This window comes from Oryzias latipes, chromosome 9, assembly GCF_002234675.1.
Source record: "Oryzias latipes chromosome 9, ASM223467v1".
In the NCBI taxonomy this organism is placed as follows: Eukaryota; Metazoa; Chordata; class Actinopteri; order Beloniformes; family Adrianichthyidae; genus Oryzias; species Oryzias latipes.
The window spans coordinates 22085612-22110228 of record NC_019867.2 but is presented as its reverse complement, the minus strand read 5'-3'; the positions used below and the strand labels follow the sequence as shown (position 1 = coordinate 22110228).

The following is a 24617-nucleotide window of genomic DNA, read 5'->3' as shown; positions in this document are numbered from 1 at the left end:
CCATCCCCTGGCATTTTCATTGAAATGACTATTGTTCATGTCATGCATATTTGTTCTATTCGTTTTGAACACTAAAGTTTATTTTTTTAAAAAGCTAAGAGACACAGAGGATACATTCACAATACAGGGTTTAATGCTTAATTCCGATTTTTTTTTTTTTTTTTTTTTTTTTTATCCGATTTTTTTCCAATTAAATGCGAACTTTTGTGATCTCCTGTGTGACCGTGAAATGACCCAGAAGTGACCCGCATGTGCAGAACAGTACGTGAACGACGTCACTCGTTGTTTGCTGAAGTAGCTAACATTAACAATGGATGTCAACAACAGTGTTGTCAACAGCGGAGCTCTTTTTGTAGTATTAAATTTATTTTCACAAAGGAGTCAACACAATCACAATCTTCTCATTTTAAGAAGGCATTGGAGCCATGATCGTCTGTACCAACTGTTGTGGAATGGGGATGTGAATGTGCTGGGGCCACGCGTGTGTGTGTAAAAGAGAGGAGAGAGCGTGTGCAGCGCGATAGGTAATGAGATGGGCAGTGGGGGCGCTCATTCATGTTGTGTGTTATGGAGGAAGGAAAACGATAATAAAAGAAGGCTCCACCCAGCAGAACTGCTATCGACTTTATGAGTTTGAGTTCTTCTGCCAGCTGTTTTGTATTTTCCCAATGGTAGTCTGTGTTTCCTAGGAGGGGTTTCAATTAATCAGCAATGAATTTGGATAGGTTGTAAGTTACTGATCCAATGCTGTCTATGATGGGCCTTAATGGTGCTCTAGGTTTATGTATTTTTGGTGTGCCATAGATCCAGGGGATGATGCTGGCTGTTGGTATGAGGTGGTTGTAGGTTGTTTATCTATTTTCTTTTCGTTCTGTAGCGGTTTTAGTATATGCTTGAGTTTTTTCTTATTTGCTTCAGTGGGATCTTGTTTCAGGACCTCATTTGTGTTCTGATCTTGAACCATCTCTTTCATTTGCTTTTCGGTCTGTTCTGTGTGCAGGATGACCTCCCTTTGTCCACTGGTAAAACTGTGACTTCACTATTGTGTTTTAAATTGTAGATGGCTGCCATTTCATTTTTGGTTACGATATTTCATTGCAGAGTGCGGCTTTTTCTCCTGGGTCCTGTATTTTTCAAATGCTAATTTGGTGGCTACGATGAACTCCTCACGCAAGATCTGTTTTGGGGTTATGGCGTAGTTCAGTCTTTGAGACAGTCCACTGCGTTCGGCTTCAGTTAGCTTTTCAAGTTTTTCTATGTGACGTGTTTTCTTATATTGTACGCACTGTTGTGTACATTGCGTAGATGTCCTCTCAGGTTGTGTTCCGTTGTCGAGCAGGTGTCGATGTATGAAATCCTGTAGTTCCCGTTCCAGTTGTGTTTCCATATTGTTGATCTTGTTTGCTGTCCACCGAATCCTTTCTTTGACCAATGCCCTCCGCACTCTTTTAATCATCCGTTCTTTGTTAAGACTGGTTGGTATAATCCCTTTTTCCCGGCAGGGGAGATTGAATCACAGATGGTTCCTCTGGCGCGCCCATTTACATTCCAGTTTTTCCAGCCAGCCAAGTTCATACTGTGTCTATTATTAACTGACTTCTTGGTGCTTTTGTAATCAGACCCAGTGCTCTGGTCTATCATCCACCTGGTCCAAACAGCCTATTTTTAAAGGAGTTTATCGACTTTTAGTCTTCCACTTTGAAGCAGTCTAATCTGATCACTTTCACTAAGGTCTTTGGACAGTATTCGCCGTCTGAAACAGTTTTGCAGAAAAGTTTAACGCTTACGGAAAATAACTCACCTACATGTTAATCTAATTCATCCAGAAAGCTGTCGTCCATCCTCTCTTTAAAAAACCTGGGCTAAACCACCCTCTTGAGGAGTTATAGACCTATTTCTAATATCCCATTTGTGTCCAAAAGTTTAGAAAAAGTTGTTGCTAAACAACTTACAACTGCTTTGGACATTCATCGCAGTCTTGATCAGTTTCAGTCAGGTTTTTACAGAGCTCACTCCATTGAAAAAGCTGTTCTCAGAGTAACTAATGACATCCTGATGTAAAGTGATGCAGGAAAATGCTCTGTGCTACTCGACTAACTGGAGTTGACCATAGCCTTTGATACTGTTGACCAATATGTCCTCTGGGACAGGCTGAAAAACTGGGTTGGGGTATCTGGATTTGTTTTAAAATGGTTCTCCTCTTATCTGACTGGTAGATCATTTTCTGTTGTGTTTTCAGAGTCCTCCACTGCATTCGTCACATGCTGTGGCACAAGGCTCAGTTTTGGGACCTTTAATGTTTATTGTATATCTGCTGCCTTGCAGCATATTTACTTTCATTTATTATTCTGATGATATTAACCCCAGGATTTTTTTAAATACAGATTTAACGCATGTGTCTGGATTCGGTCAAGAGTTGATGAATAATAACTTTCTCCAACTAAATGAAGTTCTAGTCTGTGCTTGCCTTCCCCAGATAGTCTAGAGGCTTAGTCCACTTGTTTTCTTGTTTTCTGTCAGGAACCTTGGGGTAACTTTAGACCCAGTTTTATCTCTTGACTCTAATGTCTGGTCACTTGTTTGTTTTTATTTTTATCATTTAAAAAACATTGCAAAACTGAGTCCAATTCTGTCGCGTTCTGAGATGATGCTCATTCATGCTTTTATATCTTCTTGTCTTGATTATTGCAACTCCATCTTTACATGTTTAAGCAGAAAAATCTTTAGAACGGCTCCAGGTTGTCCAGAACACTGCTGCAAGGCTTTAAACCAAATCTTCCAAATCATCACACATCACCTCGTTATTAATCCAGCTGCACTGGCTCTCCATCTGTTTCTGAGTGCATTTTAAAATCCTGGTTTTAACATACAGAGCTCTTAATAACCAAGCACCAGTCTATATAAAAGACCTTGTGCAGCCATACAGTCTCAGCAGAGTCCCTGATATCATGTGACCAGGGTCCTGCTGGTTGTTAAGAGAGCCCTGTGAAAAACCACAGGTGACAGGGCCTTTGTAGCAGTCGCTCCATCCCTCAGGAACACCCCTTTCTTCTCAGCCTTTAAAAATACAGATAAAAACACATTTTAAAAATTACGTTCATTATTATTAGTAGTATTAACGTTTATTAAAGTTTTTTTTATGTATCAAGACTGTGCTGAGTTGCTGCAGAGTTCACACAAGAATTGGTGTTTTTCTTAAATGTCCTCAAATTCCTAAACAGAACGACAATTAAAATATTCTCTGTGGTCAGATCAAAGCTTATTTTAAAGCTTATTGTCTTTGGGGATAAAAAATGATCATGTTCCTCTCTGACAAAGACAACAAAGACCCAAGCAATTACCAGCCAAAAGAGCAAAAGCCTTTTTCTGGATGAGAGGCATCAGTCCCAATGTCGCTCATTGTGCTGGTGCAGTAAAGCCAGTACTTGTGAAAAGAGTAGAAAAAAATTCACCAGTTTGATAAAGTCAGTGATTTTTACAATGTTACCTGCTTTTAGACTGAATGTTTAATGCTAGGACAAAGTGACACATATTAACCAAGCATCTGCGTCTCGATCAAATTCTTACCGTATTTTCCATAATATACGGTGCACTTAAAAGCCTTAAAATTTTCCAAAATTTACAGGGTGCCTTATATTTGAAATAATTTAGGTTGTGTTTACTGATGTAGACATTATTTTGAGACGTATGCGGAGCTCTGCGAAAATGTCAGTTTGTTTTGTTTAACCCTTGTGCCATCCAATGACCCCATCCTTACACTGACGTGTTCTCCCTACCATGACAAAGGTGGATAAAGGTGAAGAGGATTTCATGTAGTCCATGGACACCAGGGAAAATCACAACTCATTGAAGAAAAAAAGTTCAGCGCACTGTCTTGTGGGGTCTAGATGACCCAACTCTCAATGTTAAAGTGTGTAAGATGGCACAAGGGTTAAGAGTTGCAAAGAAGTTAAGGTGTTATTGTAAATTTTTAAACACAGTTAATGTGTAGCTGTGTCGGGCTGTGTTTTCTTACGTTACAAAATTGGGAGTTAGCGTAGTCAAGAGCAAATACTTTTAGTGGTATCAGTCTGTTTTTTAGGTGTTTTTGTTGGAAAAAAAGTTTGGATTTATCATTATTGTGAATATGCTAACGCTTTCAACGTGACGTGATATATGACCTACTTTGAAAAAAGATAATTTATTAATGGTACACCTTGATCCGGTGTGCCCTATAGTGAAATAAAAATACGGTACGTCCTGGATGGTGAGAGCATTTCTAACAATACCATGCATCCCAGGTTATCTAAGCGAAGCTTGGAGTACGGCAGAAAAATCTTCTATTTGATTTCAAATATTTTTCCTTTATTGTTTATTTTTATTTTTAAATGTTTATTGGAAATTGTATGAAAAAGGTGCTAATCTTTATCCAGCAGCTCTTGGCTTCAAGATCTATTTGTCTCACTGTTTTTACTTGTTAAGCACTCACTTCATAGAATCATTTTTTGCTATATTTTTCTTTTTCATAAAGAATTATAGCATATTATATTTTTCTGATAAACAGATGGTGCTCTGTTCACTTTAAAGACACAAAACAACATTTTAAGCTTTTAAGTTTACTATAATATTCATTCAAAGGAACCCCAAAGCGATATTTTGATCCATTCACGGATTTCTGAGTGTTTATCTAAAAACCTTTGCTCGTCTAACTTTCGGTTGGAAAAAAGCTCACGAAAATAAGTAATATTTAGTATAAAATATGTTCTTTTGTGTGTCAAAGGTAATATATTATCACATACATGGATATTATTTACTATGGCTGTTCTGACACAAGCGTTAGGAGAAGCGTATAATATCAACGTGGTCAATGTTGCTATAAGAAATTTCCGGTTGACCTGAGAAAGCCTTTTCTGCATCCAGTGAAACAATGGTTGCTTTTTGGTTATTGATAGTTGTATAATCTATGAGGTTGATTAATCTGCGCATGTCAGTGGATGAATGTCTACCCTTTATAAAGCCTGTTTGGTCAGGACGTACAAGCGGAGGCACTACCTTCTCCAGCCTTCCTGCCACAGCATTGATCAGGAATACGGATCGGTAGCTGGATGGTGACGGGGATCTTTCCCAGGTTTCAGAAGTAAAATAATGTTGGCGGAGTTCATATTTGGAGGTAAATAATTGCCTTCCCTAATTTCTGTTGTCATCCTGAGAAAGTGGGAGCTAAAGTAGGCCAAAACTCTTTATAGGGGTGTCAAACTCATTTTGGTTCAGGGGCCACATTCAACCCGTCTGATCTCAAATGGACCAGACCTGTTACATAAAAGCAAAAAAACATATGGGCAGCTTGTTACCTGTGCCTTTGTTTGTTTTTTTGTTTTTATCTCAGTTGGAAAAAATGCCTCAACCAACATAGTTACCTACCGTAATTTCCGGACTACAAGCCGCTACTTTTTTCCTGCGCTTACAGCCCTGCGGCTTATTCAGTGACGCGGCTAATTTATGGTTTTAATTAGCGGCCGCCATGTACGTACTTTCGAACTCAGTGAATAGTTTGTATTCTTTATCTAACACCAAGCACAAGACATTTATATTCAACACACCTCTAAGCAGCCAAACAGCATGGACTTGACTTCAGGTCTTAGACACTTCAGTCATGGTTCAACAAAATGAAACACGCATGCCCAGCCGCATCCCAGAATCCTTTGGGGCCATTAGACCCAACGTGCACGTGATCGCCGCTACAATATGATGAAGCTTTCAAGTTAAAAGCAATCGTTAAAAGCAGCGTAAAAAAGTCCACCGTCACCAACGGGTTTGGAAAAGCCGGTTTGCTGCGTGACGGAGAGAACAGCGCATGGAGTGAATTTACACTCCATTTACGGTTTCTAAGGAAACCGTAAAAGCGGAATTTTGCTTTGAAAAACTCACAGCCTCCGTGTGAGCTGGAGACATCTTCTCCTGCTGATTGAGCTGCGGGGCCGATGGCAGTCTGAAGGCTCCCACACGTAACAACGCATCCGCCCCTCATACACAAAACGTACAGTATTGAGTCCGATTGCTTTGCACAGAAACGATTTGCTCCGTTCACCGGCGCAACGGGGACGAAGTGCTCCTCCTTGAAGCAGCCCTGGCCAGAGGTGTCGGAGTAGATAGGAAGGGGAGACAGGGAGCGCGCGGGGCGGGAGCGGAGCGCAGAGGCTTCTGAATTCTGACGCACGCGCCGCACTGAGGCGCGCGTATCACGCTGAGGCGCGCGCTTTTCAGTCGCCGCTGCTGTATTTTACCGGTGTGTTTTTTAACCAGCCCTGTTACTCCCATAACGCTGCCGCGACACAAGCGGAAGGACGGCTTTACCCGTTCACTCCTCCATGCACTGCTGATACTCATTCTTAAACACGTACAACAGTATGGCGAGCCGGGCATTGGCCCCGCCTTTAGCCCCTAAGACTCATGGGAAATGTGGAATCGCGGATGTAAATTTCCTCATCATAACTGAGGGATGTAATGTTGATTATATGGTTACTGTTTGTAATTTTATGTATGATACCTAGATTGTCAATAAGTAAAAAAAAAAATGAAATAAAAACACCATAACTGAGGAACTTGTGGACAGAATAGAGGTCCATGCTGTTTGACAGATATCGATACACTCAAGTACATGAGCCAGAGGCAAAGCTGGAACCACCCACAATGTGCTAATGAATTGCACTCACTCTGGGATTCTGACCGTGATCTGTCAGGACGACAATATCGCCTAACACATGCGCGGCTTGTACTCTGCCGCGGCTTGTGTATGTATAAAACTAATTTTACACGTGAAAATGGGTGGGTGCGGCTTGTAATCGGGTGCGCTTTGTAGTCCAGAATTTACGGTAATCACTTATTACACACTCATTTACAGAGGCCAATGCATCTAAAATAAAATGCCTTTTACTTAAAAGAAAAGGTTTATTCAATTTTATACAAACAGAATATTTTACATCTGACACTGAAGCAATCCCGATAATAAAGTCAAGAGGGGGTTACAGAAAAAAAATGAAATATTCTTTCAGCACTGTAACGTGTTGATTACATACCAAGCATGCAGGCTCTGCAGTCAGCTGTGTGCACACATAAAACTCTGTCCATTTTCCCTGGAAAGCTCGGCACTCCACTTCAACCTTTTTTTCTTTTTGACAATATTTCGGTATTTAGGGTGTCACTGATATTTCTTCTAGCAATGTAAAAGCAGTGGGGCTCACAGTGAATCAAACTTTCAAAATTTGAGATATGTTGTTTCACATGTTTGCTTTTCCTTTGCTCCCCTTAATGGCAGTTAATTATTTAAAAAATCATGACTCGCTATGGGAATGGACTAGAAATGTGCTTTTTTTTAAAAAAACATCCTTATAATTTTTACTCTTAATGAGTGGGCTGGATTAAATCATCTGGCGGACTGGATTCCCCTGGTAGGCAAATCAATGCTGTTGAGAAATCTAATAATATCATTGTCAGAAGGGTCAGTTTATTGCAGTTGGATCATGTGTCCTGTTTCCTGTTTGATCTATGACTAATGAAATAATTGTATTTTCTTTGTTTAGTTTGAGTAGATTTGCCAAAAATTTCCCAGATTTATTACTGTGATCAAACCTCTCTAACCATAGTCTCTGTAATAAAAACTGTGTTCTTTGATTAGATATTTCATCTATTTCTAATCTAACCTTTCTTGTTTGTTGCAGAGTTTGTTCATCCAGAAAGTTGCTGTGGGCCTCTTCTAACAATCACATTGTCTGCTCAAAATCCGCTAGCTTAGAATTTTCCTTTTTGTTTTTTTTTTTGGGATGAGAAGGCAATTATTTTGCGTCTTATGACCGCTTTGCCAGCTTCCCATAGAAGTCATGGGGAGATTCCTGGGTGGTCGTTGTTGTGTAGTATAAGGACCATTCTTTAACAAAATAGGCGATAAAGTTAGGGTCTCGAGCAACGATGTATTGAACCTCCAGCTCCTTAATGAAGATAGTGATGTTTTGTTTTTTAGGGTCAGGGAAACCGGTACGTGGTCACTGACAGTAATGGGGTGGATCTGTGCTTTCGTATCTATACTAAACAAGGAACTGTTGACCAGGAAATAATCTAGCCTGGAGTATGATTAATGAACTGTGGGGAAAAAAAAGTTTAGGGTCTCTTTTTGGGGATGGAAAGATCGCCAAAGATCACAAAGACCAAAATCCTCCATGTAATGTTAGATGAAGTTTTGGTAATGTATATTATTGATTAGTGCAAAAATTAGTAAATACGTGCAGATACTGGTGTGCTGATTGTTACTATGTGGCATTATGTGTAATGTACAGTGTATGTGATCTAATGCTGGACATGTTGAGTGTCTAAGTGTGCTGTGCAGATCAGTACTAGTGTAGTGTGGCTGAGTTACATGGTAGCTTAGGTGAGGGGTAGGGTAGATTGTGTAAAAAGAGGAAAGGAGTCCAGAGGGGGAAATGATTAAGGGAACAGTAGAGCCAGGGGGGAACGTTTGGGTCGCGGTGAAGCTGTCCATTCAAATAAAGCCACTCCACAGAGATGACAGCGCGGGCCCCTTCACTCAGAAATTTCTTTCTGATGGGGAACAGCATCTTTCGACGCTCCAAGTTTTCTTTTGGAAACTGGTCATCCATTCTGAAATCGGTCCCCTGGGGCTCCCTGCCATGACGCCTCACCTCTTGAGCATGGACTTGGCCACAATGGGTCATGGCCTGCAATTCCCTGGTCTTGCTACTCCCATGCGATGCACACTGTTTATGGACTTTACTTTCTCCTCAGGAAGCTTAAGCTGAGTTTGAATGTAGCTTTTCATTTTTTCCTCTGCATTTTCCTCTCGCATTTCTGGTACTCCCATGACCACCAGGTTGTCTCGCATTGATTTTGATTAAAGATCCAGAATGGACTCTTTGATCTTATTGTTTTCTTCCCAGAGTCGGCTTATTCCATCAGCGAGGAATTTTACAGACTCTGACAGTGCTGAGTTCTCTGCAGTCAAGGTTTCCACTTGCATTCTTTGGTCGTGGGGGTGGGGGGTGTTGGTCCGTAATTTCAGAATTTGCATATTTGCGGTTGTCTCTGGTCCCTAAGCCCCGCAAATATTGTGGGAACACTATATGCTTGTTCATTTGGGTAATTTGGTATCTACTGAAGATTTTTATACTAATCTGGCATTTAGCTAATATTTTCACAAGCAATACGATTCAGTCTTTTCAGTTATGAGTTTCCACTTTTTATAGCTATTAGCTCTTGCATCTTTACTGACCGGATTCAGCTTACAGCATTCACACTAGCATTATTGCATGCAATCCTATAACTGTATCTAGTTGGGCTTGTCTTGCTGCAGAGTAAATAGTCTCAAAGTTCAAAGTGCAGTATTATCCTTCTGTTCCCTACATTGAATCTTTGGCACCCTGTATATAACTGGGACTTTTTCCTTATTTTTAAGGGCTGAACCTATTCTCACTCGGATAAAGGAGGATCACACCCGCATTATCCTGCCTGCTATAGACAACATCAAATACAACACTTTCGAGGTCCAACAATACGCCAACGCTGCCCATGGCTACAACTGGGGATTGTGGTGCATGTACATCATCCCACCACAGGAGTGGCTGGACAAGGGCGATGAAACTGCCCCGATCAGGTGAGGACATTAGCTTTTGAACAACATCCATTATAGATGAGGATGTTTGATGAAATATGGATAGCCTAGGGATATGACTTGTAAGGACTCATCAAACTCAGGTGCTGTGCGGGTCGCTATGCGGCACACAAATAAAAAAGAGGCTGTCGTGATGAATATCTTCATTTCAACGCAGGATCACAAGACATTGTGCTGTCATTGGGATAATTATGCTCAGATTATGAGCAGGGCATCTCATTAGACTCCTGTTAGTGGAAAAAAACTTAAGGGTGAAAATTATAAAAGTCATAAAAGATTTTAAAACCCTAGTTTATGTCCCGTTTACTGTAGGTGTTTTACCTTGACATTTGTCCTGCGACATAAGAGTTAGAGTCAATGTGACTGATTTCACTTTTAGATGCACATATAGACCTTTTTTAACTTTAAATAAACAGAACTTTAATTGATCCCATGATGGGAAAATTGCTAAGTTAGCATGGATCAAGAAAAAAATAAAATAATAAATGTGTCTTCATTTATTCATCAGCATTTTATCTTGTAGTTATGCTCAAGTATGTTTTAAAGCGAAATTTTTAATGTTGTACAATGTTCTGGCATTCATAGTCTCAACTAATTTTTTGATTTTGAGTTTCGCATAACTATTAGAAATAAACTCCCTATATCCAAAACTTTAATGTGCAACAATGTAATTTCAAAGTACCGTATTTTCTGGACTATAAGTCGCTGCGGAGTATAAGTCGCACCAGCCCAAAAATGCATTATATAGTAGAAAAAAACACAGATAAGTCGCACTGGACTATAAGTCGCATTTTGACGGGAAATTTATTTGACAAAATCTGAGACCAAGATATAATAACTTGCACAACCTCATATGACACAATCATAGCAGACTGTTTATCTCATAATTTCACAGTAATTCTTTTTCATACTTATTTATTTATTCCTTTCATGAAGCATCATTGGCCAACTAATACTTTGTTTTCATCCTGTATTTGTAGAAACAGTTGTCATTTTATTGCATTTCTGAATCTATGAAATCATTGGAAAATAGAATATTATGTTTTTAGCCTTCAAGATCTTGCTGTAAAAAAAGATTTGCTGATTCTCTGAGTCACTTAACATACTCTTAACACTTAAAATACCTCATACATCAAATTGACCCAGGAACATCATCTCTGTTCCTCACAAATGAACATAACAGGAGGGTTAACAATGTATTTATTTCAATTTATTTCTTATATAAGTCGCTGCAGAGTATAAGTCGCACCCCTTGCCAAACTATGAAAAAAGGGCGATTTATAGTCCGGAAAATACGGTAATTCCACAGTAAAAACTAAGAAACTTGTTTAAAACAAATCTGTTTAGTTTTTGTTTGGTTTATAGAAAAACAAAAGCGGAAAACAGATTAACATGACCACACGACTTGTTTTTTCCATACTTTGAAAAAAACGCAGATACATTTACAATAAATTGTATAGTTTGTACAATGTGCAAAAAAAGATAGTAAGATAGGAAGTTAAAACAATTTTAAAAGTGCCAAAACATTTCTGAAAAGCTGGATATGTTTTTTGCATTCAACCTTTTTTTCTTTCTTTTAAAACTTTTATTTTTCTTAAAATCACATGTCCCCGGGTGTTGTGTGCAGGAATAAGAAAGCAATCCAAATATGAGTTCAAATTTTTTTTTTCGTTTGCTTTTTTACATGATATTTGCCAGGGTATTAACATAACAAATCTACATGATCCACTAAAAGGCTTTAAAAAGTAGTGAAATTCAGGTAGTTGCTCAAACAGTTAAGAACTCCATATAGGGGAAAAGTTTCAAATTTTAATTTCATTTTTTGTCGAAAAAAATAATCTTGTAAATCCAGGTAAATGGTTAAAACTCTTGACATGCTAACTGGCAGTATGTCAAGAGTGTGCTTCTTTCTTGGATGTGTCCTGAAGGCTAACCATCTGCCAGACTTAAAATAACTGCCAGGTAATTTATTCAACATTAGTTTTTGGGAGCCTTTAAAAAAGTAACTTTGTTTATGTAGATCCTAGTAGCACACAACATGAGAGATGGTGAAAATATGGCCTGCCTTCCTACTACTGGTACCAATTTATTTGTGCAAAATTGCACTTTTTTTATATTGTTTTTGTTTTCTTCACTTTGTTTGAAAAAGAGTTGGGGCTGCATGGTGGTGCAAAAAAGGCCTATAATTAGTTTGGAAATAATCCTATTCTCCCTGCAAGCTTTTTTTTATATTAAAACAGGACAGCAGCTGTTAGCTGGGGAGCACTTTTTCTTTAGGTGCAAAGGGGGCAACTTGCCAAATATTTTAGTCAGTTTTGTTTCCCCTAAGATAAACTAAACAAATACATTAATTTGTTTTTGCTCCCATTTGTCATGAGATGAACTCAAAGATCTGAAAAATTTTCTGCAAACACAAAATTACGTTGGCCCAGAGGTGCAAGACCCGTTTACATTTAAAATACAACAACAACAAATCTCAGAACAAATGAACAAATACTGAAATCGCAAAACACAACAGCAAATCACTGAACAAAAATTAGAGTCTAAAGCACTAAAGCAAATCCGGGGGCAAATTACCAAATACCAAATCATAAAAAGCAATCCGGCTACAAATTACCAAATTCAGAAACACAACAACAAAAGCAAAGACACGGTTTCTAACAGAAAGGGATGTGATATAAAACCAATTGCGTATGAATCTTTAAAGCTGTTTGTTATTGTTTTCTTTATGTGAACATTATAAATACCGTATTTTCACGACCATAGGGCGCACCAGATTATGGGGTGCAGTTTCAGTTATGGGTGCTTTTTTCTGTATTTAAAACATACAAAAGGCCCACCAGGTTTTAAGTGCGGGCACTTTAAAACATACCAGTAAAACATGCGTGCTAGTGTGTTTTAAAAAATGCAGCGGGAGCAAAACCGAGTTGGTTGTGATTTATGATTTATTTTTTCAGTCATCAATACGCATCCAAAAATCCATCAAAGTCCTCATCTTCTGTACCTGAAATGAACAGCTGGGCTAAATTTCTATCAAACAGGCAAGGCTCCCTTTCGTCATTGTCAGAATCCGTCTCGTTGCCATGCGCCTCCTCAAATATGATGCCAGTTTTTGTGAAAGCTTGAAGAAAGCAGACACGCGTTGAACTTTGATCAACCACCAGGGTTCACCCCCCTCGTTCGGACCCTCAGAGCCTCCAGAGGGTGTTAAGTCAAAGAACCAGTCTCAGTTCAGAGGAACTTTCGTTATTACTTTTTTTAACTTCTACAATCCATTCAGAAAATGACCCAACTTTTTTTTTGAAAAAGATTAAGAAATCATTATAAAAGCATTAGGCATTAGTACTAGCACCTGAGCTTTAAGAACTGCTGCTTTACTATTAAAACCATTAATTCAACTGTTTGAAATATGTATATTTGATCCTTTCATTAGTAGTGGCCTTTCACTCTGCTGTTCTCATTTGACACCCTTCTAAAGTCTTCTTTAGAAGACCCCCAAAATTTATATAAAATGTTCAGGCTCCACCACTTTTGTGACTATCACAAATTGAGGTTTCCAGACATCAGGGTTACATCTGAAAGGTGGAAGCAAAGCAACTGTTGCAAATTTATATTCAGGGGTGAGGAATCTTAGATTTTACCTCCAAAATCACTTTTTTTAAATATATAACAAAACAGTGAGATACTAAGCTCCAAAAACAGAAAACAATCTCCTTTAAAGCCGGAAACTGTATTTGCATTGCCTGGGAGACTTAAAAAAAAAAAGGCTCACAGAAAGCTGCACAAAGTACACGCAGCACAGAGAGGGAAGACATGAGAAGACATGAGGCAAGAGAGGGTGAGTGCGTGCCATGTCTTACTTTTTTATCTGCACAAGCAGCACTCTGTAATGGCACTTGAAGGCTTCGCTGTAAACCACTTACTGTGTGATTTCAACAAGACTGTTTGCAGCTGCTCAATCCAAGAAGTAAAGTAGATAGGTCACCAAGCATGAGTGCACGATTAATTTTTTATAGGATATGTATTTAGGGAAGAGGATGCTATAAAAGAAAATATTCTCCTCTAGTTTCCCAGATTTAAAGCATCAAGCCATTGAAAACATATCAATTACTCCTTAATCGACTCAAAAAAATGTAAATATTACTTTTAGTGAGCAGCAGGGCATAAAACAGTGCACTGTTAGGTAATCAGAATACAAAAGTTTTCTGAAATTATGTTTAGGAATAGTTTGTAAAACTTGCTTTTTCCTTTGTAAACTTTCAGCCTTTTCATGAATTGTTAAAAATTGTCTCCTAATCTTTGTCATTTTGCTTCACTTCATTCTGGTTTAGAGGTATTCATTACAGTTGTCTTAGGGTTGATCACAATATCAACTAGAGAACCCAGGACAGATTATTTTATGTCCTAACAGTAAAACCTTAAGTTGAAAGGACACCTGCCTCTGTCAGAGAACATTTTTTACCACCTTTTTTTTAGAGTCCTGTAATTTGAGGCACTTTACAAAGTATTATCACTTAACACAAAAATTGAATTTGAAGAGGAAAGATCATTCAGAGGCATCCTTAGAAATCAAAGGTAATATTTCAGAAAGTGTGCAGCCCTGAGTCCCTCCTATTCATCCACTGATCCAGGATTTTTAAAAGAACCCTTAAATAGATGGTCCATATTATGTCTTATACGAGGCCTGATCCTAAAAGCACTTCTCCTTTTTGGCTCGCGTACTGTACGGCCCAGTGCACTCTTTCAGCAGAGAGTCAATAAATCACAGTGTGGCTTCAGACACACTTTGAAGAAGTACCTACTGCCTTGTCTCTCAAACTGAGGCTGCAGACTCAAATCAGCCTTTAATCCGCGCAAGTGTCTGTGTGTGAGTAATAATAAGTATTGTGAAGTTTGCATCAGGCTAAATGCCATAGAGATGTATGAAACTGCTGGATACTGAACAAAAAACAACTTAGCTCAATGTGAAGTTTGCACTCAAGACCTGATGGGATAACAGCAAAGCAGGTGGCAGATGTTTGGAGTTTAGTGTAACTCTATGGGAGATGGACATGGAAGGGATCATCCTGGAATGTATTCATCACCTGGATCTACACATTTTCCTTTTGAATTTATGTCATCTATAAGACGCACCGAACTATAAGGCGCATTTACCTCTTCAGACCCAAGCTAATACTTGAGTTAACCCTCTGAACACAGAGTCGCAGTCCCAACCTTGGTTTGGTTTTGTACCCTCTGCCAGAGCCTGCGTCGGCATGTGCTACATGGTCAGTTCAGGTACCATCGAACAGGCTGTCAAACGTACAAGAGTTGACAAATTACTATTTACAATAAATTGGTGGAATTGAACCACTCAAGACAAAGCATCTGTTGCATTCACCGTGACTCTGGAGCTTGGCGTGGCTACAGTAGAGGCATTTGCCATGTTAGCATATTCACAATACCTGTAACTCCCAACCTTGATTTTAATGCATACAAAAACAGACTGATACCCCTAAACAAACTTTACTGTGACAACGCTAACTCCCAACCTAGTTATTAACATGTAGCACGTTAACTGAACATCCATAAACTGGTTTCAAAAGTTCTTACAAACACAGATATTGCAATACTTCACCGCGTCATGAAAAATAACAAACTGGGCCCATACTCACTCACTCATTCACACAGTCAGTTATTACCCCCGGGGGAAAAACCTGTTGCAGGCCTGAAAAAAATCACCGACTTCCTTAGCCTTCCGTGCAGAGCCGTCCTCCGTTCTCCTTGGAGCAGCTCCATGCAGTTGCTCCGACCTTCCACAGCACCTGCCGTCTGTCGAGGGGAAAATCCAACGTGCTCAGCGCTGCAGCTCCGCTCCGTGGGCGGGCTCCGGGTTATGGAGTGATTTTTCTGCCACCACGTTGCACACAAAACTTTCTAAGTTGAACACAAAACTTTCTAAGTTTTTTGCTCAAAAATTTTTTTTTTGCTTTCAAAAACGTTTTTTTGCGTTTGCAAAACACATTTTTTGCGTGCGTTGTGTCAAATCTAGCTTTTGTCCTATCTTTGATTTTGCTGACTACTTTGAGCGCGACTTAGTGTGATATGACTGCCACTGGCAACGCCAAAAAGAAATTTGCATACATTGTGTATCATCTCACTTTTTTCCTATCTTTGCTGAGTTAAGTTTCGGTTTGACGTGACCAAGCTGCCATCAAACAGCTGCTGATTGGTGTCTCTGTCTCATATTGACGGTACGCCGAGGCAGACATAGACTTTGGACTTTGTGTCGGTTCTGTTCTAACAGGGTTCTGCCGTTTTCAACGATTCTGGCCCGTTTCTCTCAGAGTAAAACCCAGAAGGAGCAGCAGAGCTGCTAAAATCAAACAGAGTTTAGTATTTATTCATGTCAGTGTAGTGATGAACGTGTTTAAAATGTCCACAGCAGAAAAAAACATGTCCAAACTCCGACTCCGTCCAGCAGGGAAGCAACACTTTTTAAGATTTGTGTCTGAACTATTGTTTTATTTTAGTCAAAATTGTTGAAATATTAAGAGAAAATAGCATTTTTTATGACTAATATTTTTTAACTTTGGACAAACGCTTACAAGTTCTAAAACATAAATGATAATAAAAGTCAAAAAATGCCTCTTCTGTGTTATATACATTGAGTTTACTGTGGTGAGCCATCATTCTTTTGCATAGTATTGCTGTTCATCTGATCCCAAACACGTGTGCAGCATCAAATAATATGTGCTTTGAATCTTTTATTGTTTTGTTTTAACAAACAGACCTTAAAGAAAATCACACTTTTCACTAATATTTTGCTCTGCAGGATTCACAGATCACACAGACCTGTTGATGTAATGTCAGCTGATAAACATGACAGTTTCAGGAGATCCTCAGCCATAAATTAAAAAATCTGACTTAATAAAAATGAACTAATGCTAAAAAAAGAAAGTATGAATTATTGTTAAAATTATATTTAAAAAAATGAAAACATCTTCATCCAAAAATACAAAAATGAGGGTAAAAAGTCCTGTTAGAACAGAACCGACACAAAGTCCAAAGTCTATGTCTGCCTCGGCGTACCGTCAATATGAGACAGAGACACCAATCAGCAGCTGTTTGATGGCAGCTTGGTCACGTCAAACCGAAACTTAACTCAGCAAAGATAGGAAAAAAGTGAGATGATACACAATGCATGCAAATTTCTTTTTGGCGTTGCCAGTGGCAGTCATATCACGCTAAGTCGCGCTCAAAGTAGTCAGCAAAATCAAAGATAGGACAAAAGCTAGATTTGACACAACGCACGTAAAAAAATGTGTTTTGCAAACGCAAAAAAACGTTTTTGAAAGCAAAAAAAACAATTTTTGAGCAAAAAACTTAGAAAGTTTTGTGTTCAACTTAGAAAGTTTTGTGTGCAACGTGGTGGCAGAAATATCACTCCATACCGGGTCGCGCTCAAACAAGAAACTCCAAAACGGAAACTTTCAGTTACCTTTTCGGTCACGGGAAACCACTCTCAAGTTTTCCACCTGACTTTCTCAGAGGAAAGTTTCCTGTTTTCCCCGTCTTCTTCTTCACCTTCACGTGTGCTTCTACGTCCAGAAACTTCTTTTTTCTTTTCTCCCTTTTTCTCTTTGATCCTTTCCTCAGCCAATCAGCTTAGTCCAATCAAAATCAAAGAAAACTCCACAGAACACTCCGCATTTCTTCGAAATAAAATATAGTCCTGTAAACTGATTCTGTTGAGGTTTCATAATCCAAAATAATTCAATAAACAACAATAACATTGTTATTTACAATCAACCCATTTTCTTATAGTTAAATCTGTGTCATGACCCAGACTTATTCAAACATATTCCTTTTAGTAACTCTGTAATATCAATATTAATACTAATATTGATCATTTATGGGATTAATTTATATAATCCTCCTCTTTTTTCTTCTCGGGGCTACAAACATGTAAAAAAAGCACGATCTACTGCAGCAACATGTTAGCTATGGACAAATTCATTATAAAACCCAACCAAACATTCTGAAAGAGTGACCTGTACTTCTCAAAATTGCTTAGACATTAGTAAACACAACCAGAAATAATCCATATTTGACCCTTGTGCTATCCTAGGCACTTTAACATTGGGAGTTGGGTCATCTAGACCCACTAGACAGTGCGCTGAACCTTTTTTTTCAATGATTTGTGATCTTCACTGGTGTCCATGAATTACATGAAATCCTTTCCACCTTTATCCACCTTTGTCATGGGAGGGATAACACATCAATGTAAGGGTGGTGTCATCTAAGATAGCACAAGGGTTATGTTAAGTATTGTTTTTTTTTAGGTTTTACTTTATCAAACCCCAAGGCAGGAATCTAAGCAATTCTTACTCTGTATGTTAACATACATTCTGTTCTTGGGAGAAAAAGCCTGATATGGCATTTTGTAAAGCATGTTGATATACAGAGAATCTGAGTAAAATTAACAAAAAATCTGTTTTTCTGCTATCCAGAACCCCTGCTATGATTGGCTGCTCCTTTGTGGTGGATCGGGAATACTTTGGTGAGATTGGCCTGCTGGATCCCGGCATGGAGGTCTACGGAGGCGAAAACATAGAGCTGGGCATGCGGGTAAAAGAAAACACATTATAACCCAAACTGAGAGCAAAACGAGAATGTGTTTTATTTAATGAAACTTTTCAAATATTAAAAGTCACTGTGTTAACATGAAAAAGGAATTTCTCAAAGAATTGCCACAGGAAAATGTTGGTTTGCTCTAAGGCGGGCTAGTTTTGTGTATTTTTCACCGTAAAGCTGTAATTATAATTCCAATATTTGTAGGCATGATGCTTTTGTGTCATTTGGACTGTCTATAAGCTTATATTCTAAAACAACTTATGATGGAGATTTTTCACGATGTCTGGCTGGATGGAGCTTCAGTAAGAAAACCTAGAGGCGTCAACTGTATCCATGATTGAACCAATTTTTACTTAGAGGTGGAAGAAATTCCCCCTACCAAAAAAAAAGGAAACATTTTAATCCTCAACCCAAAGGCTCTAAAAACCTGCATTTGGGGAAATGCAGATCACTTTTTTCCTTCTCCGTTTGAATTCAAAAAACGTTTCTTTCTAGTGGAACTGTTCAGAATCTGGACACAGTCCTCAAACCTTATTAGAATGAGAAATGCTTGAAATATCTAATTTTTCATTTAATGCAGTCTACACATCAGTCGCAAAGTTTGAATACACCTCTGAAATGTTTGCTGCCTTTGAAAAAGCACAAAAACACAAACTTGACAATACATCTTGGTTAACAAAGTGGCTTAGTGCTTTATTGAAGTTTGAACATTTATGGTTATTGATGACCATTTTAAAGCCTCCAATTCTCCTGCACAAAGTAGTTTTTTGCTCAACTGCTATAAAATGTTTGTGGCTTGTTGCCACTTACATGTAGAAACACCACAACATTTTTGTATAAACAGCCTTCCTTGAGGTAATAATGTTTTGTTTTTCCGTGTGGACGTTTACATGCCTAAGAGGATTTCCCTGGGAAAAATCTACTTAATAACTACAAATATCATGACCTCATCTCTTTTTAAACCAGCTTGGTCTCACCTGGTTGCCTCAATAGCAGGTGGTGCCCTGCTGATAAGTGCCCGAAGATCGCCTGCTTCCCTGCCTATGACTTGATGGCCTGTCTGAGAGCTTCTTGCTTCCATGTTTGCCTTCATTGCCATTACTGCTCCGTTGTTTTGCCCGCTGCGTGCCTGATCTGTGGGGTGAGACCAGTTCAGTTCGGACCTTCCTTGGCTTGGATTTGGATCCGGTGGTTTTGCCCGATGGTGCCTCTCTCTCTTCTCCTCCACCTTCTCTGGATGCTCACAATGCACAGTCATGGATCCGCAGTTTCCCTCTCTCACCATGAAAGGGAGTGAAGTGAAGTAAAGGGACTTAAGCTTTCTGCAACTCCTCTCAATCTGGAAATAACTCTGGTCTCCTTTCGTGTGCCTGATACTCACTGGTGGATAAAGGAGTCATAGCCAAGAAATGCAGGACTTGCTGGTCTCTTATTAATAAATGTTAAAACACTAACAATTCTGACCAGTGTGCTGTTCTGGGATCCATTCACTCATGCACTTGATAGTATATACTGGCCATCATATGGATCTTGCAGCTGATCAGACTTGAAGGTCAATGTCGAAAATACCAAAGGCTTAATGCACTAACAGCTCCCCCTCTTCCCACAGGGGAGGGCGCCTTTCCTCCCCAGCAGCCTACTGAACCACGGATTCCTCCTCCAGAATGTATTTCGGGGAACCCAACAGAATGCTGAGCCTTTTTGTCTAAGTTCTCCATGGATTTTGGACTCATTTCCCACTGAAGGAAGGGTGGCTTACTGTATGTGATTACCCTTCTCTCAGGTCAGGCACATCTGTGGGGCACGGCAGAATGGAAGAGAAACTAACAGGCATGTAGATCCTTTTTCCGAAGCCCAAAGAAGTGTGTTTGACCCAGTTCAGCCACACAATGGTTACCCACCCTTAAACAAGGTAACAGATCCGTGGATGAGTTCTGTACAGATATTAGAACCTTGGCAGCAGACTCAAAGTGGAATGAACAATCTTTGTATGATCACTTTTATCAGGGGCTGGATGACCAGATAATGGATGAACTGGATGCTTGTGATCTTCCTATGGGTCCGGATGCCCTAATGGATCTGGCATCCCAAATTGACAGGCGGTTGAGGGAGCGGCGTTCAGAGAGGGCACATAAGACTCACACCTTTTATGCTCAAACTCCTGTGTCACTCTCCAGAGACCAGGATGACGGACGGGACCAAGAGGACCCAATGTAGTTGTGTAGAACCCAGTTGTCGACTCAGAAGAGAGAGAATTTGAAAGAGAAGGGAATGCTTCTACTGCTCCGCTCCAGGGGCCTCATTTATAAAACTTTGCGTAGGAATTGCGTCAGAAGTGGCGTACGGATGAAACATAGGATGTGCGTACTCACAGAAATATTCGGATTTATAAAACCGTGCGCACGCACATCCTACGCATCTTTCCCTTAACCCTTGTGCTATCTTAGATGACCCCACCCTTACTTTGACGTGTTCTCCCTACCATGACAAAGGTGGATAAAGGTGGAAAGATTTCATGTAATCCATGGACACCAGTGAAGATCACAAATCATTGAAGAAAAAAGGTTCAGAGCACGGTCTAGTGGGCCTAGATGACCCAACTCCCAATGTTAAAGTGTCTAGGATAGCACAAGGGTTAATAAATCACAACCGATTCTAAATGCAGCGCAGCTTTTGCGGCTTCATGACACGCCCATAGTTGCCCATAAATAGTCCTTGGAACGCCCACAAATGAATATTCATTGATTGCGAAACCATGGCACACACCGAGAGGAAATCAAAAAAACGTAACTTCACTCAATGTGAAGTAGAAGTTATCGTTGGCGAGGTGGAAAAGAGGAGAAAAGTGTTGTTTTGAGGGCACAGTGTGGGCATTACTAATGCCAAAAAGGCACGTGAGTGGCAAATGGTGGCAGACGCCGTAAATGCTGTAGCCTCACAACCTCGGACAGGGGGGGACCGGAGCGCCAGATGCACCGGGTGACGCGTGGTTCCTCCGAGTGCTCCTCTGTAACGCCGGGCCCAAAAGCCCGCAGAGGTCCAAAAGGACGGCTCGAGGAAGTCGGAACCGGCTCATAAGCCACTCATAACAGGTCTTGCTGTCTAAAGATGCGTTCACTCCGAATTCTTCCATTTGCCACATCTTCTAAGAGCACAAGATCAGCCATTGTGTGTCATTACGCATTGTGATGGGGCATATTATTTCCCTCCATTTAATTACATCTGACAAGCTACAGATGTCGGTAATAATCGACGTGGAGAGGGGAAATTGTTCAGCGCAAATGTAATTTCTTGTGGCTTTCTGAATGGTTGAGACATACGCCATACATTGTTTTATCAAAAATAAAACAAACTAAAGGCATATGCATGAATACCATAATTCCATAGCTTCTATCTAGCCACAGGGGTTGCAAGCCAGTAACTTCTGTGCCGGTCCCAAGCCCGGATAAATAGAGAGGGTTGCGTCAGGAAGGGCATCCGGCGTAAAAAATTGCCAAAATAACCATGCGAATCATCCACAACACTTTAGACATACCGGATCGGTCGAGGCCCGGGTTAACAACGACCGCCACCGATGCTGTTAACCTACAGGGTGTCGGTAGAAATTTGACTACTGTTGGTGGAAGAAAGAGGGGAGGCAGAAGGGTCCGTGGCCAGAGAGAGAAGGGAAAAGGCAGGAACATAGGTTTGAGAATAGGGACTCTTAACGTTGGCACAATGACAGGGAAAGGCAGAGAGCTGGCAGACATGATGGAGAGAAGGAAGGTAGATGTACTGTGTGTGCAGGAGACAAGGTGGAAGGGCAGCAAGGCACGTAGTATTGGAGGAGGATACAAACTGTTCTATCATGGTGTTGATAGGAAGAGAAACGGGGTAGGAGTGATTCTGAAGGGGGAGTTTGTAAACAGTGTTCTAGAGGTGAAAAGAGTCTCAGACAGGATGATGAGCCTAAAGTTAGAAATTGAAGGGGTGATGGTGAATGTAGTCAGTGGGTATGCGCCACAGGTTGGCTGTGAGTTAGAAGTGAAGGAGAGATTCTGGAGTGAGTTGGATGAGGTCATAGAGAGTTTTCCCAGAGGAGAGAGAGTTGTTATTGGAGCAGACTTTAATGGGCATGTTGGTGAGGGCAACAGAGGTGATGAGGAGGTGATGGGCAGGTTTGGTGTGAAGGAAAGGAATCTGGAGGGACAGATGGTGGTGGACTTTGCGAAGAGGATGGAAATGGCTGTAGTCAACACTTACTTCCAGAAGAGAGAGGAACATAGAGTGACATACAGAAGTGGAGGTAGGAGTACTCAGGTGGACTACATCCTATGTAGACGAGGTCATTTGAGAGAGGTTAATGACTGCAAAGTGGTGGTAGGAGAGAGTGTAGCCAGACAGCACCGCATGGTGGTGTGTAAGATGACTCTGGAGGTCAGGAAGAAGAAGAGAGGGAAAACAGAAAAGAAGACCAAGTGGTGGAAGCTACAGAATGAAGAAACTTGTGAGGAATTTAGGCAGAAGTTGAGGCAGGTCCTGGGTGGTCAGGATGAGCTTCCAGAGGACTGGGAAACTACAGCAGAGATTATCAGGGAAACAGGTAGGAAGGTGCTAGGTGTGTCATCTGGAAAGAGGAAAGACGGTAAAGAGACTTGGTGGTGGAATGAGGAAGTACAGGAATGCGTCCAGAGGAAGAGGTTGGCTAAAAGGAAGTGGGATGTAGAAAGGACTGAGGAAGGTAGACAGGAGTACAAGGAAGCGCAGCGTAAAGTGAAGAGAGAGGTGGCAAAGGCCAAACAGAAAGCTTACGATGAGCTATATGACAGGTTAGACACAAAGGAAGGAGAGAAGGACTTGTACAGGCTAGCCAGACAGAGAGACAGAGATGGGAAGGACGTGCAACAGATAAGGGTGATTAAGGACAGAGATGGAAAGGTGCTAACAACCCAAGAGAGTGTACAGAAAAGATGGAAGGAGTATTTTGAGGAGCTGATGAACGAGGAAAATGACAGGGAAAGAAGGGAGGAAGATGTGGTTGTTGTGGAGCAGGAAGTAGCAGAGATTGGAAAGGATGAGGTTAGGAAGGCTCTGAAAAGGATGAAGAGCGGAAAGGCCGTTGGTCCTGATGACGTACCTGTGGAGGTATGGAAGTGCCTAGGAGAGACAGCAGTGGAATTTCTAACAAGGTTGTTCAATAGGATTTTAGAGAGTGAGAAGATGCCTGAGGAATGGAGGAGAAGCGTTCTGGTCCCAATCTTTAAGAACAAGGGTGACACGCAGAACTGCAGCAACTATAGAGGAATAAAGTTGATGAGCCACACAATGAAGCTGTGGGAAAGAGTAGTGGAAGCCAGGCTTAGGAAGAAGGTGGAGATTTGTGAGCAGCAGTATGGTTTCATGCCCCGTAAGAGCACCACTGATGCCATTTTTGCTTTGAGAATGTTGATGGAAAAGTACAGAGAAGGTCAGAAGGAGCTGCATTGTGTGTTCGTAGATTTAGAGAAGGCGTATGACAGGGTGCCGAGGGAGGAGCTGTGGTACTGTATGAGGTCGTCTGGAGTGGCAGAAAAGTATGTCAGAGTAGTTCAGGACATGTATGAGAGAAGTATGACGGTGGTGAGATGTGCTGTAGGTCAGACAGAGGAGTTCAAGGTGGAGGTGGGACTACACCAAGGATCAGCTTTGAGTCCTTTTTTGTTTGCTATGCTGATGGACAGGCTGACAGACGAGGTAAGACAGGAATCTCCCTGGACAATGATGTTTGCGGATGACATTGTAATTTGCAGTGAGAGTAGAGAGCAGGTGGAGGAACAGCTAGAGAGGTGGAGGTTTGCTCTGGAAAGAAGAGGTATGAAGGTCAGTCGTAGTAAGACAGAATACATGTGTCTGAACGAGAGGGATCAAGGTAGAAGCGTTAGGTTACAGGGGACTGAGGTGAAGAAGGTGCAGGAGTTTAAGTACTTGGGGTCAACAGTTCAGTGTGATGGGGATTGTGGAAAAGAGGTGAAGAGGCGAGTGCAGGCAGGTTGGAGCGGTTGGAGGAAAGTGTCAGGAGTGTTGTGTGACAGAAGAGTGCCAGCAAGACTCAAAGGAAAGGTGTACAAGACAGTGGTGAGACCAGCTCTGCTCTATGGGTTAGAGACGGTAGCAGTGAGACAGAGACAAGAGGCTGAGATGGAGGTAGCGGAGATGAAGATGTTGAGGTTCTCCTTAGGAGTGACCAGGTTAGACAGGATAAGGAACGAGTACATCAGAGGGACGGCTCATGTTGCCTGTGTCAGCGACAAAGTCAGAGAAGCCAGACTGAGATGGTTTGGACATGTTCAGAGGAGGGATAGTGGATATATTGGTAGAAGGATGT

General features: G+C 40.6%; 1 protein-coding gene across 1 annotated transcript in view; it reads left to right on the top strand.

Moving 5' to 3' along the window:
• Nucleotides 1-24617, top strand: part of galnt9 (polypeptide N-acetylgalactosaminyltransferase 9) — a 173413-nt gene that overhangs the window by 101649 nt on the left and 47147 nt on the right. Inside the window, exons 5-6 of the mRNA XM_023958682.1 lie at nt 9443-9640; nt 18151-18268. Of these exons, the coding sequence (XP_023814450.1) occupies nt 9443-9640; nt 18151-18268 (316 nt within the window). The remainder of the gene's footprint in view (nt 1-9442; nt 9641-18150; nt 18269-24617) is intronic.